This window comes from Thamnophis elegans, chromosome 12, assembly GCF_009769535.1.
Source record: "Thamnophis elegans isolate rThaEle1 chromosome 12, rThaEle1.pri, whole genome shotgun sequence".
Classification (NCBI taxonomy): Eukaryota; Metazoa; Chordata; class Lepidosauria; order Squamata; family Colubridae; genus Thamnophis; species Thamnophis elegans.
Genome location: NC_045552.1, coordinates 31150652 through 31173465, shown reverse-complemented (window position 1 = coordinate 31173465; position 22814 = coordinate 31150652). Strand labels below are relative to the sequence as shown.

Genomic DNA, 22814 nt, shown 5'->3' with positions numbered 1-22814 from the left:
GCTTTTTGGGACTCATTACAGGTTGTGAATGAACACAATTCACAGCCTTTAAAATAAAAAGCGGGTTTTAGGGACCAAGTGTGTGCTTTTTACTCTATCAGGAAGTCTAGGTCAGAACAGGGCGCCAGTTTGATAACCCGTGGTATAGAGGAATCTGAGCCTTTTATGACTGAGCCTGCATTTGCTTCCTCTGTGTCATCTTTTATATCAGAGTTCCCCTTCCTTTGCCTCACGGTTTGATTGGTTGTCATGTGAGATGCTACCTTGAAGTTGGCAATGCTGCAGTTCAACCTCAAATAACTATTTGCTGCCCAAATGCTGAAGATCAGTGTTGCTTTTCTCTGTGTCATTGTTCAGATGGCAAAGTTAATACTGCTTCATCCTAGAACAATGTGGACTGCTTGCTTGGTGTAGGCAGTCCTTTTTCATGTTTTTCTCCTGGTGTTAGTGAATCACCATTTGGCTCCCTTTTTGTTATGAAATATGCAGCACCATCAGAAGAAAAGTGGGGACATTCCACCCCATGTAGCTTTATGTCCCATAGTGGGCACGTGGCAGAGGAAGGGAGACAGAGGCACCTGAAAACTGTGCCAGGGCAGTGGCATGGCTAACAGATTTCTCTTTCCAGAAGTCACAATGGGGAAGCACAACAGCAAGTTGGCTCCAGAGATGTTGGATGACCTGGTGAGGAGCACCGAATTTAATGAGCAGGAGCTGAAACAATGGTACAAGGGCTTCCTGAAAGATTGCCCCACAGGGATCCTCAACTTGGAGGAATTCCAGCAACTTTACATCAAGGTATGGTGTGCAGAGGAGAGGGCAGCTGAGTTGGGGTAGCAACTTGTCTCAACCAAGCGTGCTCTTGATCATCAGAGCTCTCAGAGTAGCCATAAAGGCTGGGAAACTTGGCTGTCCCATTTTAAAAAGTGTGTTGGTTGTATCTTATGATGTACGATTGATCACTTTGTTGCTCATGTGTATACTGAGCGCTTACCCACTGGAGACAAATTTCTTGTGTGTCCAAGCACACTTGGCCAATAAAGAATGTTCTAGTCTGTTCTACTTTCCGAGTACTATAGATCCAATGAAGCTCACTTTAATAATGTTGGCTTATTAGTGAAGCCTCCCATCTGCAGCTCAAGGTGGTCATTATAGCCATAGCAGACTTATATGCTGCTTTACAGCACTTTACACTCTTAAGTGGTTTACAGAGCCAGAACAATCTGGGTTCTCATTTTACCAACCTCGGAAGGATGGGAGGCTGAGTCATTCTTGAACCATTCAGAATCGAACTCCTGGCAGTGGGCAGTGAGTTAGCCCTGCAGTTCTGCATTCTAACCACTGCTCCGCCACAGCTCTTATGTCCTGTATTATGTGCAGTAACACCAGTCCTGTGAGGCAGGAAAGAGCAACTGGCTCAGGGTTACCTAGCAAGTTTCTGGTTTACAAGACAACTTGACCCCAAGACTCAGTAGACCATGAATAAATAAATCTGAGTTTCATCACTCCTAATCCAACAGATTAGCCATGTCACTCTACTGGCTTTGCAAGGGATGGGATGCCCTCTTCAAGCCATTGGTGATTTTTTGGAATGAACCTTAAGAAAAGCAACAGAGTAGAAGTGGTGTTTCTGGGCAGCATTGATTGGGTGAGGTTCTGGAGGGATGGGAGACTGCTGCTGTTGGGGTACCTATAGGTGATTCACCACCTGAGGGTGTCCTGTTGCTAACAGAAGCCCTTGTGACGATATCTCTCTCATTTTTCCTCTTGCAGTTTTTCCCCTATGGTGATGCATCCAAGTTCGCTCAGCATGCTTTCCGCACATTTGACAAGAACGGAGATGGGACCATTGACTTCCGGGAGTTCATTTGTGCTCTGTCTGTCACTTCCAGGGGCAGCTTTGAGCAAAAGCTGAATTGGGCCTTTGAGATGTATGACTTGGATGGCGACGGGAAGATCACACGCTTAGAGATGCTAGAGATCATCGAGGTAGCAGACATTCCCTCGGGTGGAGTTCAGGCTTGCTTGGTGTTCAGAATTGGGCCAATGCAGGGGTGGCCAAGCTGAAATCATGTTGCTGAAGTCGCAGCAGATCATCACTCAAAGGAGACACAATTTGCTACAGTTGTATAAAGTCCCCCCCCTTGGGAACCCCCCAAAACAGGCCTGACCAAACCAAGAAAATCAGAGAATCCTTGGGACTCCCAATCCCCCCAAAGTTGTCCTTTCCCAAAGTGAAGATCAGATCAATGCAATGGTTCCATATCTCCCGTAGGCTGATCCCATGCTGGTGGTCCTACCTTCAGGCATCCAGAAGTCTATCCTATGGCTGCTCATTGCAGGTGTGGGAGAGGGTAGCAATATAGGTATGAGGTCTTGTGATCAGCACTGGAAGAGCCTCATTTTTCCCATCTGTCTTTCAGGCTATCTACAAGATGGTGGGTACTGTTATTATGATGCGGATGGATCAAGATGGGCTGACACCCCAGCAGCGGGTTGACAAGATATTCACCAAGATGGACAAGGATAAAGATGACCAGATCAGCCTGGAAGAGTTCAAGGAGGCAGCCAAGAGCGATCCCTCCATTGTCCTCCTGCTGCAGTGTGACATGCAGAAGTAGAAGGCTTGGGACTCCGGTCAGCCTGCCCAGCTGTGCACTGTCTTTCTTTTCTCTTTAGGGCTGCAAGCCCCCTCTTGAGGGAGGGAGGGAGGCCTGCTGCCTTTGCCCACATGAGTCTGCAAGTGCCTTTCCCAGCACTTGCGCCACCTGCCCTTCTTGGCACAGCCAGCACGGAGGTCCAGGCGATGGCTCTTTGGCCAGGTGCCTTAGCCTTTCAGCCAGAAGACGTCCCCTCTGTCCACTGGCTCCTCTCTGGCTGGAGTCTCTGGCCTCTGCTTTTCTCCCTGGACAGGAAGTTTTCCCAACACTCTGGCAGCAAATTTAACTTCTGATGGGCTGCCTGAATCCGAGACCCAGATGGCTGCAGCTACGAGGTCCGTTCTCTTACATTACTAGCTCTTAGGGGTAGAAAAAAATCTACACCCCCTCCCCCCATTGTGTCCCCCATAACAACAAATCTTTACCCTGTTTGATGATAGGTCTAGGGCTGCGTTTTCCACTCAGTGTCCTGAGGATCCCCCCCCCCCAGGCCAAAAAGAGGAGATGTTTCTTTCCTCTATTCCTTCCCCCCAAAATCACTTCTTCAATACCCTGAAGAGCCAATAGCAGATGCAACCGTTTTTGGCCTGGGGGAGCCAAAATTTCTTTTTGGAAATTTACAAAAAGCTATAACTCTCCCCCACACACACTTTAGATCAAGGATCTCCAAACTCTGCAACTTTAAAACTGGTGGACTTCGACTCTCAGAATTGAAGAGTTGGCTGAGGCTTTGGCTGGCTGGGTAATTCTGGGAGTTGAAGTCCACAGATCTTAAAGTTGCTGAGTTCGGAAAGCCCCAGCTTTTGACCTTTGTTTCCTGCACAAATCTACCTTCTGGATCTCTAATAATTCCCACCTCCAGCCAGCCAAAAGGTCCTGACTGAGGATGGGGGAGCTGCATTCCCATCTCTCTGTAGAGGTTTGTTTTGGGAGGGCTGGCCGAGGGCTCTCCATCTTTGGAAGCAGAAGGACCTCAGTTTACCATTACAGCTCTCGTTAAAAAGTATATTTCTGCACTAATCTTATCATATGGAAAAGTACAGGTTGCTTTCGTTTTTGCTTCCGCTAATAGTTCCTTGTAATAATTAATGGGCTCTAACAGAAGGGGGAGGAAGAGGCGCTGGCTCTTCCAAAGAGCCGAGACGGTGCCGAGAACCCCTAGTTGGTGGAGATTGCAGGATCCTCAGTCTGAGACCCCCAGAAAGATTGTTCTTGGCTCAGCAGTGTGTTAAAAGTAAAATGTTGAGTCAAGTAAAGGGCACCAGAGAGGACTCTCGATGAGCCTTGCCAGAGGCTGGGAATTCTGTGGAGAAATGCTCTGTTGTGGGACAGACATAAATAAGCTGCTTTTTGTTCCTTCCAACTTGCCACCTGGGAACTAGCTGTGCTCCTAAGGTGAAGAGGAAAAGGAGGTTTGTGCTTGCACAGCTGCATGCGTGCACATGTATTCCCCATGCGGCAGGGAGCACCTGCCGTAGCTCTCCAGTGATTCTGGCAACTCTGATGCCCTTCAACTCTCCATCCCTTCTCTCTCCCCTCCCCCCATAGCATTTAAGGTTTGCAGCTGAGCAGAAGTGCCCTGTGATTGATGCCCTGTGAAATTTAGGGCAAAATGTGAATTGGCGACTCCAGGAGGCTAAGATGATAGTAACTCCCCCTGCACTGAAGTGTCTGATTAGGGTGGCTAAAAAGAAAAAGTACAGAAGCCCCAAGAAGAAGTATGATGAGAATTTCAGGCACTCTTAGGAGGGAAGAATGTTCCCTCCCTCGCAAAGCAGTGGACGGACTGGGCAAAAAAAAAAAAAAAAACCCAGACAGAGCAATGTTACAGGCAGCTGTGGGTCACCGACAGGTTTTGCGGGATGGGAAGTTAGCTTTGGCTTGCTGTGTGAATCAAAGGCCTGGAGTTTGTGTGTGGGAGGAAACAAGCCAGGTTGAATGAAACCGACTTTGTCCAAGCAGAATTCCAGTTAATTGCACTTTTTGTGGTGGGGATGAATTTGAAATGGACGTCTTCGGTCTCTTCTTGGCAGTTCTTTGAGTGGGGCAGAAGAAATGAGCTGGGCTTGGCCTAGAGTCCCAGGAAGGTTTCATGCCACCACAAGGCAGCCACCCTCTGTGCCAAGGCAATCCCTTCGGCTGCCGTGTCCCGCCCTTCCATGCCCCGTCCTGCACTGAACATTGCTTTTGGAGATTGTCCTATTGCTTATTGTGGTTGTGAGTATTGTACTTGTTTAGGAACTGTGAGGTAGGTAGGAGAGAGTGTATGTGTGCACACACGTAAATCTATTTTTATTTAAGTGTTCAAAGGTATCCTTATCCCACGGGAGTTTTCAATTTGGTCTCTGAATAAAAGGATGATCAATGGGCTGGGTCTGTCTCTGCATACCAGGGAAGGGAGGGGAACCCTTGAGGGTCTCCAGTCTCACCTCATGTGTGGCTTGCCTGCCTTTGCGGCTTTCCCAAATGATTTGCAGTGAGGAAACAGATGAAAAAACTACAGGAAAGGGAGATTGCAGGTGAAAGCAGTCAGCATCTGGGAGCAACACATGCTTGGAAGGAGGTGCCCTGTGTTTTCACGGAGAAAGCATGCCCACCTGAGGCATCCCAGGTGCCCCCACTACAGTGGCGCAGCTCCTTTGGGCTGAGAGCCACATCACACAGACACTAGGGCTGAGCTCCAGCAAGGATTTGGAGCCCGAGCAAAAGCAAAGTTTTATCTACTTCAGAATAATGCAAATTAATTAAAAGCAGTTGGCATATTTATACTTTTCTGCCCTATTAAAAATCACAGTCTATTGAGCCTCTGAAGTTGGCAGCCAATTTGGGTGATTTTCCAAAAGGGCAAGAGGGTTTCTGGAGGGTCTGGGCCTCAGAGGCTGCCCCTGGCCTCTCCTCCCCCCTGCCTCCCAGGTAGGCAGCCTAACGGGGCAGCTGCAGAGCAGGCTTGGCTTCTGGATGCCAACAAGATGGACCGAGGGCCTATTCCAGCCTTAGCACCTCTCCAATGGTCTTATCTGTAGGTAATCCTCGACTTATAACCATTCACTTAGTGATCGTTCAATACTGCAACAGCAAAAGTGACTTCTGACTGTTTTTCACATTGACAACTGTTGCCAGAGTCACATGGTCCCATGATGGAACTCTGGATGCAGCCACCGGGTGACCGCTTGGCAAATGACTTGTTGTTGACGGTTGCAGTGTCCGAGGTCCCGTGGTTCCCTTTTGGGACAAGGTCCCGTGGTTCCCTTTTGGGACAAGCAAAGTCAACGTGGAAGCCAGATTCCCTTCACAACCCTGTTACCAACTTAACAATTTTGGTGATTCACTTAACAAATGCGATAGGAAAGGTCATAAAATGGGGCAAAACTCATTTAACAAATGTTTCACTTAGCAACAGAAATTGTGGGGTCAATTGCAGTCCTAAGTCCAGAATGTGCTCCTGGGGTGTCTGTTGGACAGGGAGAGAGGTGAATGGATGGGCACCTGTTGCTTTTTTCCTTCTGGTCTTTCCAGTCCCAAGAGAGGGAGGGCAGTCCTGGGGCCGCCTCTTTGCCCAAGAGCTTCATTTGCCAGGCCTCTTCAGCATCCACGCTGGGCCTCTGTGTGAACCAAGGGCTTTAAGGCTTTTTTTTCAAGGCATAACACAAAGCCAAGAAATGGATCAACTCAGGAACTAAATAAAGTCTGGGAACCATCATTCGATTGGTTAAAATTCTGAGACGAGGACAACACCTTAAATTCTTGAGGTTCACAAAAATGATCCCCCTCCTCAGGTTGAACTAAAGTCATGCCATTTGTGCAGTCACTTTCTTTGACAAGTATTAAAAAGCTGTTAAAGTAATGTAGGCGATACAATGTTTTGGCTGGGTTTGTGTAGTACATTTGCTGAATCAACACAAATACCTGGAATCAAGTTTGACCAGACTGGTTCAGTCAACTGGTGCTGTGCCCATCCAGTGGCTGAAGACCCCATTGCCCATTGGGACAGTCATGGGCAACAAAGGGGTAATTGAGGGGGCAGTGGGCTATTCCCCTTCTTAAATTGCCTCCAGGGGCCAACCTAACCATTCTGGTGGACCTTTTGACTGGCTACAGGTCTGGTGCGGCTGTTTGACATGGGTGGCTGGTGGAGGAGAGGCTGAAGGTTCAATCTGCATCAACCCTGGGCCAAAGCTCACTCACTCCTGGGCTCCACAGTTCAGGTGAGACTCCAAAGTGGGAAAGGGCTGCTGTGTGTCAGATGCAAACAGCAGAGGGCAGTTTGGGATCCAAGAGTGAAAGCAAACGTCATTTAGAAAACAATTGTCCAGCCATCCTCCTTGGCTGCCTGCCAACAATTGTGCAAGAGAAAGGCCTGCTCACTGCATCCCTCCTGTTAAGGGAGCAGAAACCTAGTGTCTGAGGGTGACTTGATGCTGCAGCCAAATGGCAAAGCTAATTTTGGGAATGAGTGAATGAAAATGGACAGACTGCCCTTAGAAATCCACATTGTTGCTCTGCCCTCTTAAAGCAGCAATTTCAAACTAACACACAAACTGCCCACCACCTGAGTCAGAGTAGCCTTGCTACTCCTGAGTGGCTCTTTGCAAGGGACTGCTGTGCAGACTCACTGGGGCTCTTGAAGCCGCTAGAGGGCCCTGGAAACTACTGAGCTGAAAACATGATGAGAGAAGAGCAGATGCCTCCACTGTAGACTGGGAGGGGGGCATTTTTTCCAGGTCTGCTTGGAGGGAGGTGTTTGTTTTCACAATTAAATACTGCTTCTGCATTCATCTTTCATGTGCAGGATGTGCAAACAGCTTGCAGAGGCTCAAGCATTCTGGATCTTTATCCAAAACACCAGCTCTTTTTGGTTTTATTGCTTCCTGCCCCCCAAATTGCCTTAACAGACACAAGATGCAAATACCCAAAGTAAAGTAGAGGATTCACATACTGCACAAGCTTTGTGCTTGGTTTAGCAGCAGATTGAAGGAAGCCAGTTGGGGTGGATTGTGGGGCTAACTGAACATTGCAAATCTATGGATGCCATAGATACATGCAAGGACAGATTGAAGCTCAGATATGGTTTGCTGGGACAATAAGAAGGAATTAATTAATGCTATTGACAGACTCACTCCAGAAGTAGGTAGGTTCACAAAACACACAAATAACAGAACAGAATCTTTCTGGCTTTGCATAATATATAGAATATTCACGTGAATGGTATTGGCTGCAGTGATTTGATTGATTTGATTTTATTATATTTATATGCTGCCCTTTTCCCCCGAAGGGGACTCAGGGCGGCTCACAATTCAAATCGGGGAAGGGGGATACAGACAGAAAATAAAAGACGAAACATAACAATACATAATTTAAAAACACACAACAGTCATACCATTCGAGACGGGGGCAACAGCTCTTTAGCCCCAGGCCTGTCGGAACAGCCAGGTTTTAAGGGCTTTGCGGAAGGCCTGGAGGGTGGTGAGGGTTCAAATCTCCACGGGGAGTTCGTTCCAGAGGGTCGGAGCAGCCACAGAGAAGGCTCTCCTCCGGGTAGTTGCCAGTCGGCACTGGCCGGCGGATGGAATTTGGAGGAGGCCTAATCTGTGGGATCTAATCGGTCTAGTGGAGGTGACAGATGCAGATGGCAGTGCAGATAGACTTGGGTTTTTCTCTGAAGATCCATTGACATTTATATCTTGTTTATGTAATGTCCACAAGATTTCCATGGAAGAGGTGTCTGGGATCTGTAGAGAACCATTGACCTCTCTCTAAAGCTTTCTGTCAAAGGAAAGAAGTGTGTTTGTGTGTGTGTGTGTACATGCATGCTGTGGATTGGTGGCCGTACCACACACATCAGGGGGAAGGGACAAACCAGCTTGAGGTCTTGCTTTCCCCTGAATCCTTGCTGTGAGATGTTTCCTCCCATCTTCAGGAGAAGCTTGGCCATTTCTGCCTGGGAGACCCTCGGCTGAGTCTGCCTTGCAGGCAACTGTGGGAGGATAGCCAGAAGGGAAGCCATGGAGCTGCCCACAAGGCTCAGGCTAAAACTGCCAAAGGGCAGCAAAAGGTGCCCTCCCCAGATGATGCCAGCCCAGTGCCAATGTGGCATTTTAGAGAAATTCCACTTCCCAGTAAGATCCACTCATTCCTTAACAAGTTTGTCAGGCTTTTGTCCCACTATTTCTCCAAGGCGGTTTCCATGAGGATTGCCCTTCGCTTTTGGCAGGAGCAACACATTGCCAGGAGGTTCACCTAAAATTCCCCCCCCCCAGGGGGGGGGAGAGAAGCTGTGTGCAGGACTGCACCAGCTGGAGCTGTTGCTTGTGGACCCCAGTCAGCGTCATTTTGGATAAAGTGGGATATAAATGCAGGATGAGCAAGAGGAAAGCATCGAGTGCTACACCATCCTGGCCCCCTGAGCAAGGCAAGAGTGTGGGACAAAGGGAGCCAGCCGAAATCATGGCAGGAGCCACTAAACCAGCAAGTTAAATGGACACTTGGGGAAGCCTCCCTCGATGAAAACGAAGCAGGAGAATCCTTATCCTTCTAAGCAGCTGGATTTTGGACTGCTGTAACTAAAGCACTGCTTTTCTCCAGGCAATTGCCAACGGCCCATTTTCAGCGCATGCAATTAATTTCCCTTAATAGCTTATTAAGCAATTGTGGTCACATTTAGGCTCAGATCTTTCAACTGGATTAGACCAAAACCCCATCAGGTTCACTTTTTAATCTGTGATTGACCACATGCTTTTGGAAAAGGAACAGGCAGAGCACATGGAGCTAAGCATCCTTCCTCCTGAATGCCCTTGAAATCAGGAGCCTTGGCTAGCCTGTGGCAAGTGGGCACCAGTCAATCAAGGGATGGCAGGGATGAGCACTCTGTCCTAGGAAGATTCCAGCAAGAGAAGGGGGTGAGGGGGGGGGTGCAAGCCTGGGAATGCCTCTCCTCTCAGGAATAATGGGGGGGGGGCAGAGAGTAACAGCGGAAGAATGCAGATAATTTGAAAATGTGAATCTTTAAAAAGCCTCTTTTTAGTTACGGAGTAAGAGCCCATTTATTCCACTGTTTGTGTTAACCACATCTCTGTCCCCTCCCCCACTCCACCCAAAAAGAACATTTGTTTTTGACAACAATAAAAGATCCCTAAAATCAGGAGGTGATGCAAGACCTTCTCTTCCAGGAATGGGTGCAAATCTTGGCCCCTATGGGTGGCCACTGATCCCTGGGAGCCCTGCTGGATCTGAGAGGGTCTCCTTTCAGCACACCGCATGCCATTTTATGTAGTCTTGGAGTGTGGGCATTCTGCCCAGATAGGTCTCCTCTCCCAGGCTGTTTAAGTCCAGGCTCTTTTTGGCCAAGACAGAGGACCCCCTCCTTCTGGGACAGCACGCTCTAGGGGTCCTGCCTCTCTGTCTCCATCCTGTGGGGCTGCCCACAGATTTGAGTGGGTTTGAGGAAAGGAAGCCAGGAAGGGGGGAGGACTTGGGCAGCTGCCCGGACTGTCACTCTGGGAGCAAGAATGCCCAGGAGGTTCACGGGATCCCTTATAAAGAGCGTGCTCTGAGCGACACACACACACACACACACACACACACACACACACACACACAGAGGCTCGTCTGCCTCGTCTCCTGCACACTGACTGTTGCTACTGCCGCTCCCGCCGGGTTAAACCTGCCTTTGCAGCTGGCAGAGGCGGCGGCTGGCTCTTTTTGCAGCTGAGCTGGGGTCTTGGGCAGAAGGAAAGCAAGTGGCCAGCTGGCTGCATCTTCGCCTGCTCCTGGACAGGTAGAGGGAATGAGCCATGGAGCCCACTGGACCCAGATGCCCGGAAAGCAGAGGGCAGCCACAACAAGGCGGTTTGGAGGATGACAAGGCCTTTTATGAAAACCTCTCCCCCCAAAAGAAGCCCAAATCGGTAAGAAAGAGTGTTTTTCCTGCTGGGGTGGGTGGAGGAAGGCTTCCTTGTTTGCATGCAGGGCCCTTGGGATGCTGGTCTGGTGAGAGGCAGCGTGAAATGCCAGGGCAAGTGAAAGAATCTGCTGCCAGGACGGCTCATCGCCTGGTGGCTTGGCTCCAAAGGGGGCATTTAGCCGTGTGAAGAGAGGTGGCTGCTTTTGAGGCTCAGAGACGCTTCCTGTATAGATGGCCCTGGTCTGCAGAATTGGCCTTGTTTTCCCAGGGCAGCACTGCTCTTGCTTGCAAGATTGCTCCCCCCCACAGGAACTCGCGATAGAAAGGAGGAGCAGCCTTCCTTGTGGGAGCCCAGATCTCTCTGCTGCTCATTTCTGTGGCTATCATTTTGTGTTCCCCTGGCAAGGGTAGCGCCCCGTTTGAGAAGGAGGGAGCTGCAGCCCACCATCACCCTCCTCAAATGCAATTTAGAGGCTTCCCTTGCAGGAAACGTTAGTGAAAATTCTGGTTTTATTCTTTAATGACAATATTAATATTGCTCTTCTTGAGCAGCACCTTTAACATTCAGTATTCCCAGCAACAGGTGGAATGGACCCTCCCTAGCCAGAAAGAAAGACTGCACCCCAGAGTCCCTTCGGCCGCGGTAAAAGGTTCTCTCGTATGATGATCTGCCTGGGATTTCATGCTGTATTTTGCTGTGAGGGTCTGCCCAGAGTCAGCCCTGCGTCCCTCCTTATTTGCCCCACTCGATCAAGCAACCTGGCCAACCTCTTTTCCAATAGGCAATGCTCGCTGAGGAGCCCTTCCTCTCAGTGCCCAGCACCTCCCTCTCATAGATGTTTGCAATGTCCAACAAACTAGCTTTGGTTGAAGGGTTACCCATCCCCATTCTGCAAGGGAGCCTCTTCTGGGTAGCCCCTTGATCTGGAACGTCTTGGGAATCTGGGATATCCATGACCTGCTTCCCCCAGACCAGGGGACTCCAAACTTGGCAATGTTAGGATTTGTGGACTCCAATTCCCAGGATTCCCCAGCCAGCAAAACAAAATTCTGGGAGTTGAAGTCCACAAATCCTAAAGTTGCCAAGGGTGGAGAGCCCTGCCCCAAATCATGCATTAATCTCCCCATTGCTGAATCGTAGCCTGCTTGAGGAGAGGCAAAGCTTCAGAACCCAAGAAGCCATTGAGTCAATTCTGTTGACGTCCGCTGTCCTCTTCTCCTTTTTGCTAGCTGGACATAAGCATTAGCATCTGCCATCTCTTATAAATCTTACAGAACTGACAATCGTCTCCCAAAGCCCTGAAATTCCTACAGGGACACACTGTACAGAAATATTACTGGTTCTCAGCTCAAGAGGAAAAGGATTTCAGGAGAAACAATGATATCTGTAGAAATGGAGGGCACTGTGAACAGGCTCATTCGGCTTCTATGCTCAGCCTTCGCCACATCAGTCTTAGGGAGAACATCCGATCTCTATGGGGAGAAAGTGGTTTGGGATGTCCAAGCAGCAACGGGCATTTTAGGTGACCTTGAAGGCAGCAAAGTACTTGTTGCAAAAGAGGGTCTGCCTGAATGATAGGAGTCCTTAGTCAGCAAGTGGCTCAGAAAGACATCCTAAGTCAGCTGAAAAACCAGGAGGTTTTCCTTGGTTCCAAGAGGTGAAGCCAGCTTTCCCATCCTAGTCACTCAGTAGACTCACTGAATGAACCATGTTTAATTGGTTTCCACAACCTACTAAACCCTAAAACATGTTTTGCTAACCACGATAGTTTTATTCACACCAAGCACCCGGTCAGTCTAACCATACAATAATGTCCAGAATCTTGCTAGTGAGAACCCTTTCAGAGGCTTCCTCACCCGCCCAAACCCAGCTACCATCATTTGGGAATGAGCTACTGGAGGGGCCCAGGAAGCTTCCCCAGCAATGCTGGTGGACAGTGGGGAGTTCTCCAAAGCTTCTTTAGAAGGGTGTTGGGCACCTTCTGGCCAGAAATAGGGAGCAGCAGAAAGATGGAACTGCAGTACTGGCCAGGAGAAAGCGGATCGATGCTGACTGCCAGGTTCAGACAACACCCACACTAGAAATGGAGGATGCTTGCTGTGGTTTAGCATGCACTGTAACATGAGACCAGCCATAAAGCGGAACGTATGACAACATGCCATGTGAATGCAGACACAGTCAACAAATCGTGACTGAATGAATCACTCAGCCAAAGTGGAGGCAGGCCTGGAATAAGCCCTGCAAGTCATACCTGAGAACTGAGGTTGCCCTTTTTCTTTTGCAGCCCTTTAAACTCTGCAGGGTGGAGTGGGGGGCTTGTCTCTGTCTGGCGGGAACCGTTATCTGCCAATTTCTGCCATTAAACCTAGGACTGACCTCCCCCCATATCCCTACCCCATACCTGCCCAACAAGCGTTCTCATGCACCATGCCTTCAAGCCAGGGTCTTGGTGAGGTTCCCCCTTCTGCCCCTGTGGCACTTGCGGATTGCCTCCTGGGCAAGAAGCTTTGCCAGTCTGCCCAGGAGGCAATCCGCAAGTGCCGCAGTCAGCCAGCATTTGGAAGGAACTGCCTTGGCATCAGCTGGTGTCAGAACAAACAAGCTGGGATGTTCACACCCACTTGGACCCTGCTTTCTTTTTCTGGAGCAAGCAGTGAGTAGAGTTTGGAAATTGCCTCATCATTTATTGAATATTGGTGTTCGCACAACATTGCTTGTCCGAGAGAACCATTTAATCCCAAACAATCCTGGCATTGTTAGGGTTAAAAGTCCCCAGCCCTACATTAACTAGGTTGTGTTGTTTGGATGGCATGCAAACCCTGGCTTTGACCCAAAGAGGGATGACTGTTCAGTAAAGCCAAAATAAAAGGCCACAGAATGAATGGTATAAACAAGGTCTCGGCCTTTGACTCTCAATTGTGCACCTTTCTGAGAGTTTTGGGCTGGGAATCTCTTCCTCCAGGCAGTCGCCTTTGTCGGTCTTAGAGGGACTTTGGCTGTTCAGATGGGAGAGATGCCATAGGCAGCCTTGTCCACAACAAGCTGTTCCTTTGAAGGGCAACACTTCCTGGCATTAATCAGTGGCACTTCTCTGCTTGCCCAACTCACTGTAGGCAGGCTGGACACGCAGTTCACGGAGTCCCTAAGTGGCAGCCATGTGTGGCATTTCCACCTGGCAGCTTCCTGGTGTGAAATTGCTGAAGGTTGACAGAAACAATGGCCTTCGCTTCCCTCCAGTTCTTCTGGCCTTGTTGGGAGTGAGAAGCTGCTGCAAGGGGAAGAGGGCCCTGGGGCCAGGGAGGAAGGGAGGGAGAGCCTTTTGACTGGGAGACAGCTGCCTGTCTCCCTCCCCTTACTAAATTTGTTTTTTTTAATTAAAGTTCTATCAGTGTAGTACACAAAATTATCTGCTACAATGTCCTACCTGTCAAAGACTACTTCAGTTCCAACCGCAACAACACAGGATAGATACAAACTTAAGGTAAACCGCTCCAAACTTGATTGCAGAAAATACAATTTCAGCAACAGAGTGGTCAATGCCTGGAATGCTCTACCTGACTCTGTTGTTTCTTCCCCAAACCCCCACAACTTTAATCTTAGATGTCTACTGTCGACCTCACCCCATTCCTAAGAGGTCTGTAAGGGGCGTGCATAAGCACACCAGTGTGCCTCCCATCCCCACTTCTTTGTTTCCATTTCCTGTATTCATAATAATCTTTATACTTATATCTGTCATCTTATACATGTTTGACTAAATAATTAAAATAAAACAATACACAATAAATGCTGTTCATTTCACCAAGGTGACTCTAGGGGGCTTATAGTCATACAGTTAAAATACCAGGTAAAACATTAAAACAATAAATAAGAACCATGCATTTAAAATCCAAATAAATAAGATGGAGAGGAAGGGAGCCAAGTGTGCATGGGGAGAAGGTGGAGAGGACTAATCCATCAACCACTCCAAGTTGCCCCTTTGCCCTTGCCGGGCCAGGCCAGCTGGCAGGGCCAGGTCTTCAAGCCCTCTTGAAAGGCCAGAAGTGAGGATCTCACCTGGGGGGAGGGGGAGGATGCTTCAAGTGCCTGTGCAGAGTTGACCATCACATCCCCTTGTTTGAACTGAGGCCTCTATGCCAGGCAGGCCTGACTGTCTCAGCAATGAAGGAAGGGATTTAGTTGTTAACACCAGCACACACACAAACACACACACACACACACACATTTTTCATTATTATTAATTAATAAACTATAAGGGTAAGCAAATCTATTTCTGAAGAAATTATTCCTTTTGAAAATGTAAGAGCCCAAAGGCAGCTTAAAAACATTAATAAAACAGATAGATGCAATGAAATCAAGATACCTACACAAGAAATAAATGCCAAGTCCACGTGGACTCTTGACAGCAAAGGTTCTAAGCCAAGGAGCAAGTAAAGCTGAGCCGGGGATGGCCTGCCTGAGCAGTTGGCCCTGGGACTCCTCATCCAGCCAATTCTGCCCGTGGCAAATAGAAAGCCTCGCTTAATGCTCATACATTAATCACCCAGCATCCTCATAAGAACCACAAAAACATTTATTTTGCTACTTAGCACGTTGTAGCTCCCAAGTTGTCATTTCAATTGTCAAGTGAACTGGGGAGGCTGTGAGCAGTTGCACTTAAAGCTATCCAACTGGAATGTTTAATGGTAGAATAATATTTCAAAGTTTGATTTTTGGGAACTGGGAGAATATGTTAGGACTGCTTGGGACTTTTAAACTGCTCTGGCAGTTCACATCTAGGAAATGGGCATTGTGCTTTTCCTCCAGAGTTGTGTAGTTTTGCAAGAAAGTCTGATTAGATCTTGTGGCTCAGGGTCTGCCAGACAAAGGCCCAATCCTAACAATTATGTACAATGAGTCCACTGTGGATATATAAGCAGAAGCTTATACACACACACACACACAGGGCAGTAATTAGGCACCCAGACAATTGGTTCTTTTGGATCCAGAAACAATGATCACTCCAGTAACTAAAGGGATTTGAAGTTTTATTATTAGCCCCCAAAATAGATAGAAATACATAACATCAAAACATACATATCAAGCAAGATAATATCCAAATCTCTTACAAGCTGCTGGGAACTCCTTAATAACGACAGCAGAGATACCCTGCAGGCAACCAGTTTCTCAGCTGTACCCAATGCCAGGTTTCATGCAGACGTTCCCCACAAACAACACAACCTCAAGATTTCTATAAAAACGAGGCACCGTGACTTCATGGCCCTGCTATGCTCAGGAGGCTGCAAGGCTGACCTTGACTGGGTGTTGCAGGGGTCTCGGGTGGGAAGGAAGTCTGGGGCCTTTCACAGCAAGAGAATCTTTGAAGTTATGTGAAATTGGCAAGGATGGCTCTCTCCCTCTAGCCGGTGGTGTAAGGTTCCAGGGGTCACCAGAACCTTACAAAGCTATCAAACTAATATGGAAGTGACACAAACGGAAATGTAGCTAATTATGAAAATGAGTCATTGAGAGAAGCTGGCCTGGCTGACCCTCTGGCCTTCAAGGGCGAGGAGGAACCCTCAGTCCCTTTGGTCCAGTCATCAAGGACAGTTGCCCTCTCTTATGGGGGATGCAACCACCACTCTTCTCTTGCAGCCAAAGCCGCAACACGCCATCACCATTGCTGTGTCCTCCCGAGCCCTCTTCCGCATGGAAGAAGAGCAGAAGATTTACACCGAGCAGGGCATGGAGGCCTACGTGAAGTATCAGCTGGAGCACGAGGAGGAGCCCTTCCTGCCCGGAGCGGCTTTCCCTTTTGTCAAGGTATGGTCTCTTTGGCTCACGTTCACACATGCCAACGTTGCAGATGCTGGTCCACATTGGGGGTGGGGTGGGGGAGGTCAGCACTCCTGGCCATTTCCTCAGAGGCAAGGTCTGGGGCTTTCCCCCATCTTGCTCTTCCGCCCATCTGCAGGCCCTCTCTGGGCCTTGGAGAGCAGGACTCCCATACTTGCTGGAGATTGTTAGTTGGGCCAACGTCAGTAAGCAGGCACGGACAGTTTGAGCCGTTCTTATCTGACGATCCCTTAAGTGAACATGTTACCTCTCTGGTCCAACCATTTTCTCTCGCTGGATTCCCAGGCTCTGGAATCGGTCAACATCCAGCTGCGGGAACTGTTCCCAGACAGTGAGGAACTTTTTGATATTGTCCTTGTGACCAACAACCATGCGCAAGTGGGCGTTCGCTTGATCAACAGCATCAACCATTACAGTAAGTAACCGGAAGGCAAGATCCCTTGCCAACATCCACCCAGCCACTAATCCCTTCACCGATGTCCACCAAATGGGGCAGTGGGCTCAATGCTTGGAAGGCTTGTCCACTTGTACAGCCCTGCATCTCTCATCAGTGCATCCACCGAGACAGGAGGAAACTCTACCTCTTCACTCCCTTAGGGAGCTTATTTTCTGGAAATGGGCTGCCTTATATTCATTTCACATTATGTGTCACAACTCTGCTGGCTCAATAGGAAACAGTGTCTTGGACACCAAGGAACAGCTCTTTTCAGGAGCAACTACTAAGGAGCCTGGCTTTCAGCACACAGCCTCTCAGAGGTTTTTAATATACAGTGAAACCATGGTACTCATTGATAATTAATTCCGGGAGGCATGATGAATACCAAAAATGTTGAGTACCAAACAAATTTTTCCCACAAGGAAAAATGTGATGAGTCACAAGGCAGCCAACACTGACAGGTAGGTTCTAGCTTTTGTGTTGAGTACCAAACAAATGATGAGTATTGGGACACAAATTTCACATCAAAATGCACTGAGAACCAAATCTGATGAGTTTCAAAGCAGCCGAGTACCAAGGTACCATTATACGGCATTCTTCTTTTGGAACTGCACTGCCAAATTTCTGCCCAGATTAACTCTCTGTCTCCTTTAGTGCTTGTGCTGTTACATTAAATACGGCCAGTTTTGGCAACTCTTCAGGTACTTCCAGGATCCTTCTCCCTTCCCACCATGGTGTCCTCCAGACGTGCTGGCCAGGGATTTTGATCCACAAAGAAGCCTGGGGATGGCTAGATCCTGTTTACCAATGAAGCATCTCTTCTTTTCCTCCCAGATCTCTTCATTGAGAGGTTTTGTATGACTGGTGGGACTAGCCCCATTTGCTACTTAAAGGCCTACCACACCAACCTCTACTTATCCTCGGACTGTGAGAAAGTGAGTGAGGCCATAGAAGAGGGTGAGTGATGCTTTTGTGTGGAAGCATAGCAGAAGTTTGGGGACCTTTTGGACTGAAAGAGTGGGAAGATAAGACAGATTTGAGTCTGTAGGTACCTGTGGGGACACACGTTTTCTAAAATCCAAAGCAAAGCCAACTTTACCACTTGTTACTCCAGGAATCATGACCGTTGCAATTTTACTCATACAGTCTTGTGAGCCATTTAGATGCGTTTGTTTAGGTTTATAAAGAGTCATTTTGGTGCGGCACTTAGAGCATCAGGCCAGAAAGCAAGAGACTGTGAGTTCTAGTCCTACTTTAGGCACAAAGCCAGCTGCGTGGTTTGCAATGGCAAACCAATTTCTGAATTGCCATGAAAACTGCAGGGACTTGTCTAGGCAGTCTCCAAGAACCAGAACTTTAGAAAAAGATTTAGTGGTTGTCGTCCCCCAGCCCCCCACACACATTATGTGCTTGTTAGCTTTCCATGTCCTGACAGAAACAGAGGTGAAGCATCTGTTGCAATCTCTTAGCATGTAAGAGAGGCCTTCGTGGGGCAAAGTAACCTTTAACTGAAGTTTGATTGCTTTATCAGAATCAGGTTGCTTAGAATCAGGTTGTGATTTCTGCCAGTCGAAAGAATGTGAAGATCTTGTTGGCTCAGTGGCACAAGACTGATCAAAGGCATTGGCCAGCTGCTAAGTCCCAAAGAGTCAGAAGCTTACACATCTAGAGGACACTTTGACAGGAAAGAGACTTTTAGGGAATCCTCCTGCCAGATGTGAGAAGTGGTGGGGAGGATGGCAGAGGGATGGAAGGAGAAGATACAGAAAGTGAGACAACTGATCTCACACATCATTCAGAGATTTTGCCATTATAAATGAGATTTGGAAATTCCTTTTACTGTTTCCCAAACTCTATAGTTATCCACAGATAAGCCTGAAATAGACCTCACTGAAGTCTGTGAACTTCTTGCTTAAGGTGACCAAACGTCCCGATTTCAGCGTGGCAAGCACGCTTTATAACAATTTTTCACGTGTCCCTCTGCGTTTTAAAAAAGTCCCGATTTTTTTCTGGCTTCATGTATGTTGAAAGCCCAGTGGATTTGCTTAAGAAATCCTAACCGGGGCAAGAAATCCTAACCGGGGCAAGACAAAAGACACCCTGTCTAACTAACCTCTCTCTCTGTCTCAGTACTTTCATTGAAGATATTAAAACTTTAAAGCAAGAAAACGGACACCCCCCCCCCCCGCCCTTACTCACTTTTATAAGAAAAAATGAACCATTACCATAGAGCTGCAGGAAACACCTGGCTAGAGAGGAAAGCAACTGTTACTTCCTGGATTTTCCAGAGGGGAGGGGCACGGATTTTGGAGGTTGCTCGTGTTGTGTGGGAAAAATGGTGCTCTTTTTTCTTTGAAAACTATTTCCCTGGGACTATTTAACCATTTTAATTTGCTCAGTTCTTTGTATTAACATCTACATCATTCTGGATTGACTTGGAGTGTCTGCCTACTGGTAAGTGGGTTTTTTTCTTTTATTTTTTAATGTATTTTAAAATATTTTATTTATTGTGCATAGGATTTATTAAAATAGTTTTATTCTGTGTGGATTTAAGTTAAGAATTCCCTGTTATTAAGCTTTCCTCAATTAATCTCTGAGTAGATTCCCACCAACTTCAAGATCCCAAGGGCACAGCTTGGAAGCTACACCTTTGCTTAGTTTATAGATGATGCCTTTCCTTAAATATGAAAATAAATACATTTATTGTTCAAATGTGTACATCTCAATAGAAATGACTCTCAGGGGTGACAACAATCCACTAAAATAATAATATAAAACAGTAATTACAAAAACAGGAGCAACTGTTATGAAAATTATTATTAAAAAATAAAGAATAAAAATGGAGTTATTAAGTATATTAATTGCAGCAACCACAATACAATACCTCGGTCCTTCTTTTCATTAAACTAGACATACCCAATTCCAAGGAATTAAAAGACGCTTGCTCCTGGGGAGGAAAGCTATGGCAAATCTAGACAGCATCCTAAAAAGCAAGGTGACCAGATTTTCAGTAAAGAGGGACACCTTTGACTGGGGGTGGGGGCTTGATTAAAAATTTTATACGGAGCAACAAACTTTTTCATACAACGCAAAAATAGTATTGTAATATTTTTTTTAATTTCAACATAACTACAATTTACAAATATAAATTGTAACTGTTGCCAAACATCAAAATTTTGATCGTGTGACCATGAGGATGCTGCAACAGTCGCTAAGTGTGAAAATGGTCACTAAGTGTGAAAAATGGTCATCAGTCACTTTTTTCAATGCCATTGAAACTTTGGTCACTAAGCCCATTATATCACCTTTCTTACCACAGTTCTTAAGTGAATAACTGCAGCTGATAAGTTAGTAACATAAGTGAATCTGGTTTCCCCATTTGACTTTGTCAAAAGGTAATTATATGACCCCAGGACACTGAAACCATCATAAATACGAATCTGTTGCCAAACATCAACATTTTGATCATGTGACCATCAGGATGCTGCAATGGTCGCTAAGTGTGAAAATGGTCGCTAAGTGTGAAAAATGGTCATCAGTCACTTTTTTCAATGCCATTGTAACTTTGGTCACTAAGTGAATAACTGCAGCTGGTATTTTGTATTTTGGATAGAATCTTTTTTTAAATTTGTCTAAGACAATTTAAAAAAAGGATTCTATCCAAAATAAATTGAAGTGAAACCATTTTTAAAAATTCTATGCACAATACTTTGAAATATATTGTGCATAGAATTTTTAAAAATAGTTTTACTTCAATTTATTCTGTGTGGAATAGTTTGAAATGTTTTACTTCAATTTATTCTGTGTGGATTCTTTTTTTAAATTGTCTTAGACTATTTTAAAAAAGATTCTATCCAAAATACAAAATACCAGCTGCAGTTATTCACTTAAGAACTGTGGCAAGAAAGGTGATATAGTGACCAAAGTTACAATGGCATTGAAAAAGTGACTGATGACCATTTTTCACACTTAGCGACCATTTTCACACTTAGCGACCGTTGCAGCATCCTCATGGTCATGTGATCAAAATTTTGATATTTGGCAACAGTTACAATTTATATTTGTAAATTGTAGTTATGTTGAAATAAAAAAACATATTACAATACTATTTTTGCGTCTTATGAAAATTTTTGTTGGTCCATATAAAATTTTTAATCAAGCCTCCCCACCCTCCGGTCAAAGGTGTCCCTCTTTACCAATCTGAAAATCTGGTCACCTTATTCTTGCTCCAACTGAAGAGCATCGGGCGACAGGAATTGAAGGATGTTTTCCTCCCTCCCTCCCTCCCTTCCCAGGGATCGCAGCTGCCACTATTTTCACCCCCAAGAAAGATGTGCAAGTCTCAGAGAAGCAGCTTCGTGTTGCCTTTGATGGAGATGCTGTGCTGTTTTCAGATGAGTCGGAGCAGATTGTGAAGGCTCACGGCCTAGACAAATTCTTTGAGCACGAGAAGACTTACGAGAACAAGCCTCTTGCTCAGGTGCGACTCAGGGACTGGTGGCATTGTGACCAAATCAACCTTTTCATTATTGTTTTTGCCAAGAGCAAGAGGATTATTTTTATGTCTGCCCTGCTAACAAACACATTAGATAGAACAAAGGGAGAAAAAACATTCTAAATGCCAACAAAACAAGACAGCAACACCATTTCAGTGTAACAGCTTCTATTAGACCCAAAGAAGGATTGGCAAATTCAAAGAATAGGAGGCCATCTGGGCATGGCTGGGGTGAGGGCAGGGAAGCTTCTGGCCCCGGGGCCTTCCAGAGGGTGATGTGCCTGAGCTGGTCCCCATTTCCTGACTACCTGGGGAGTGGGCCACATGCTGGGGCTGATGCTGTGTGTTCCTCTGTCCAGGGGCCACTGAAGGGCTTCCTAGAAGTGCTGGGGAAGCTTCAGAAGAAGTTCTACACCAAAGGCCTCCGCCTGGAATGCCCCATCCGCACCTACTTGGTCACTGCTCGAAGTGCTGCCAGTTCCGGGGCCCGAGCCCTAAAGACTCTCCGGAGCTGGGGACTAGAAACGGACGAGGCCCTCTTCTTGGCCGGCGCACCCAAAGGCCCCTTGCTGGAGAAGATCCGACCACATATTTTCTTTGATGACCAGATGTTTCACGTGGAGGGAGCAAAAGAAATGGGCACTGTCGCCGCCCATGTTCCTTATGGGGTTGCCCAGAAGTACAAGCTCTCAGGACAAAGAAAGGTAGCTCAGGACGCCAAGTAGTGCCCAGGGATGGCCTGGCCTGGGTCAGCGCTTGGTTGAGAAGGACGTCTCGGTTGCTGAGCGCCAGCCTCTAGGATGACTAGAAGCAAAGGTGTTGGGGTGGTCCATGAAGGATCTGCTGCTGCCTGTACATGTTGCACTTTATGCTCTTCCCCACCAGAACAATAGCTGTGTCCCACACACTCCTGCAGGGCCCTTGGAGCATTTGCAGGGGCTTTTTAGTGTCCCTCCTGTAATCAAGAGTGCTTCAAGATAGAACTTGCCTTCTCTTCCTCCAAAATGGGATCATTTTGCATCTGGGGACATTTTCTTGTGACCTATGCTAAGTGAACTTACATATGTCACACTCTCACAAGTACAGCATGCAGGAATTGCTGATGAGGCCCATGGGAGCCTTGTCAAAAGACCTGCTTGCAACCTTCTCTTGTTTGCAAAAAGGCCATTTGTTGCTGGTTACATGGCAGAGACCAGCTTGAAGCATTCAGCCGAGGGGAGCCTGCTTGGGAAGAGGGAAGTCCCTGTGATGAGCCAGCAGAGGCTCATCATTTGAGAGAAATTCTCCTGCCTCCCGTCTCTTCTGGCCACAGGGGGAGGGGGCCATTCATTGTCCTCCCCTCCAAAGTGCCACTGCCAGGAAAGGAGTTCTGAGGTTATAAGCATATTCATAGCCACAGAAGCTGCCTTGTTTGCCAAGCACATGGAGCGACTTCACGTGTCATTCAGGATGCAGTCTTTCCTGTGAGCCAGGCAGGAGCGAAAGTGGGG

General features: G+C 47.1%; 2 protein-coding genes across 2 annotated transcripts; both read left to right on the top strand.

The window, feature by feature from the left end:
• Nucleotides 1-636: 636 nt before the first annotated feature.
• HPCAL4 (hippocalcin like 4) lies at nt 637-3413 on the top strand. Its single transcript, XM_032227200.1, has 3 exons — nt 637-798; nt 1774-1989; nt 2424-3413. The coding sequence occupies exons 1-3, from the start codon at nt 637-639 to the stop codon at nt 2619-2621; spliced, it is 576 nt and encodes a 191-aa protein (XP_032083091.1). The 3' UTR covers nt 2622-3413.
• A 7037-nt stretch (nt 3414-10450) lies between these two features.
• On the top strand, nt 10451-22049 carry NT5C1A (5'-nucleotidase, cytosolic IA). The gene is made up of 6 exons (XM_032227785.1): nt 10451-10564; nt 16193-16360; nt 16679-16808; nt 17664-17786; nt 21125-21309; nt 21684-22049. Exons 1-6 carry the CDS (start codon nt 10451-10453, stop codon nt 22047-22049), a joined length of 1086 nt encoding a protein of 361 aa, XP_032083676.1.
• The last annotated feature ends 765 nt before the right edge of the window (nt 22050-22814 follow it).

Coding starts and splice junctions, on each gene's coding strand:
- NT5C1A (XM_032227785.1), top strand. CDS start 10,451: ATGGAGCCCACTGGACCCAGATGCCCGGAAAGCAGAGGGCAGCCACAA. Junction 16,361..16,678: donor CGGCTTTCCCTTTTGTCAAG/GTATGGTCTCTT, acceptor CTGGATTCCCAG/GCTCTGGAATCGGTCAACAT. Junction 21,310..21,683: donor AGAACAAGCCTCTTGCTCAG/GTGCGACTCAGG, acceptor TCCTCTGTCCAG/GGGCCACTGAAGGGCTTCCT.
- HPCAL4 (XM_032227200.1), top strand. CDS start 637: ATGGGGAAGCACAACAGCAAGTTGGCTCCAGAGATGTTGGATGACCTG. Junction 799..1,773: donor TCCAGCAACTTTACATCAAG/GTATGGTGTGCA, acceptor TTCCTCTTGCAG/TTTTTCCCCTATGGTGATGC. Junction 1,990..2,423: donor AGATGCTAGAGATCATCGAG/GTAGCAGACATT, acceptor TCTGTCTTTCAG/GCTATCTACAAGATGGTGGG.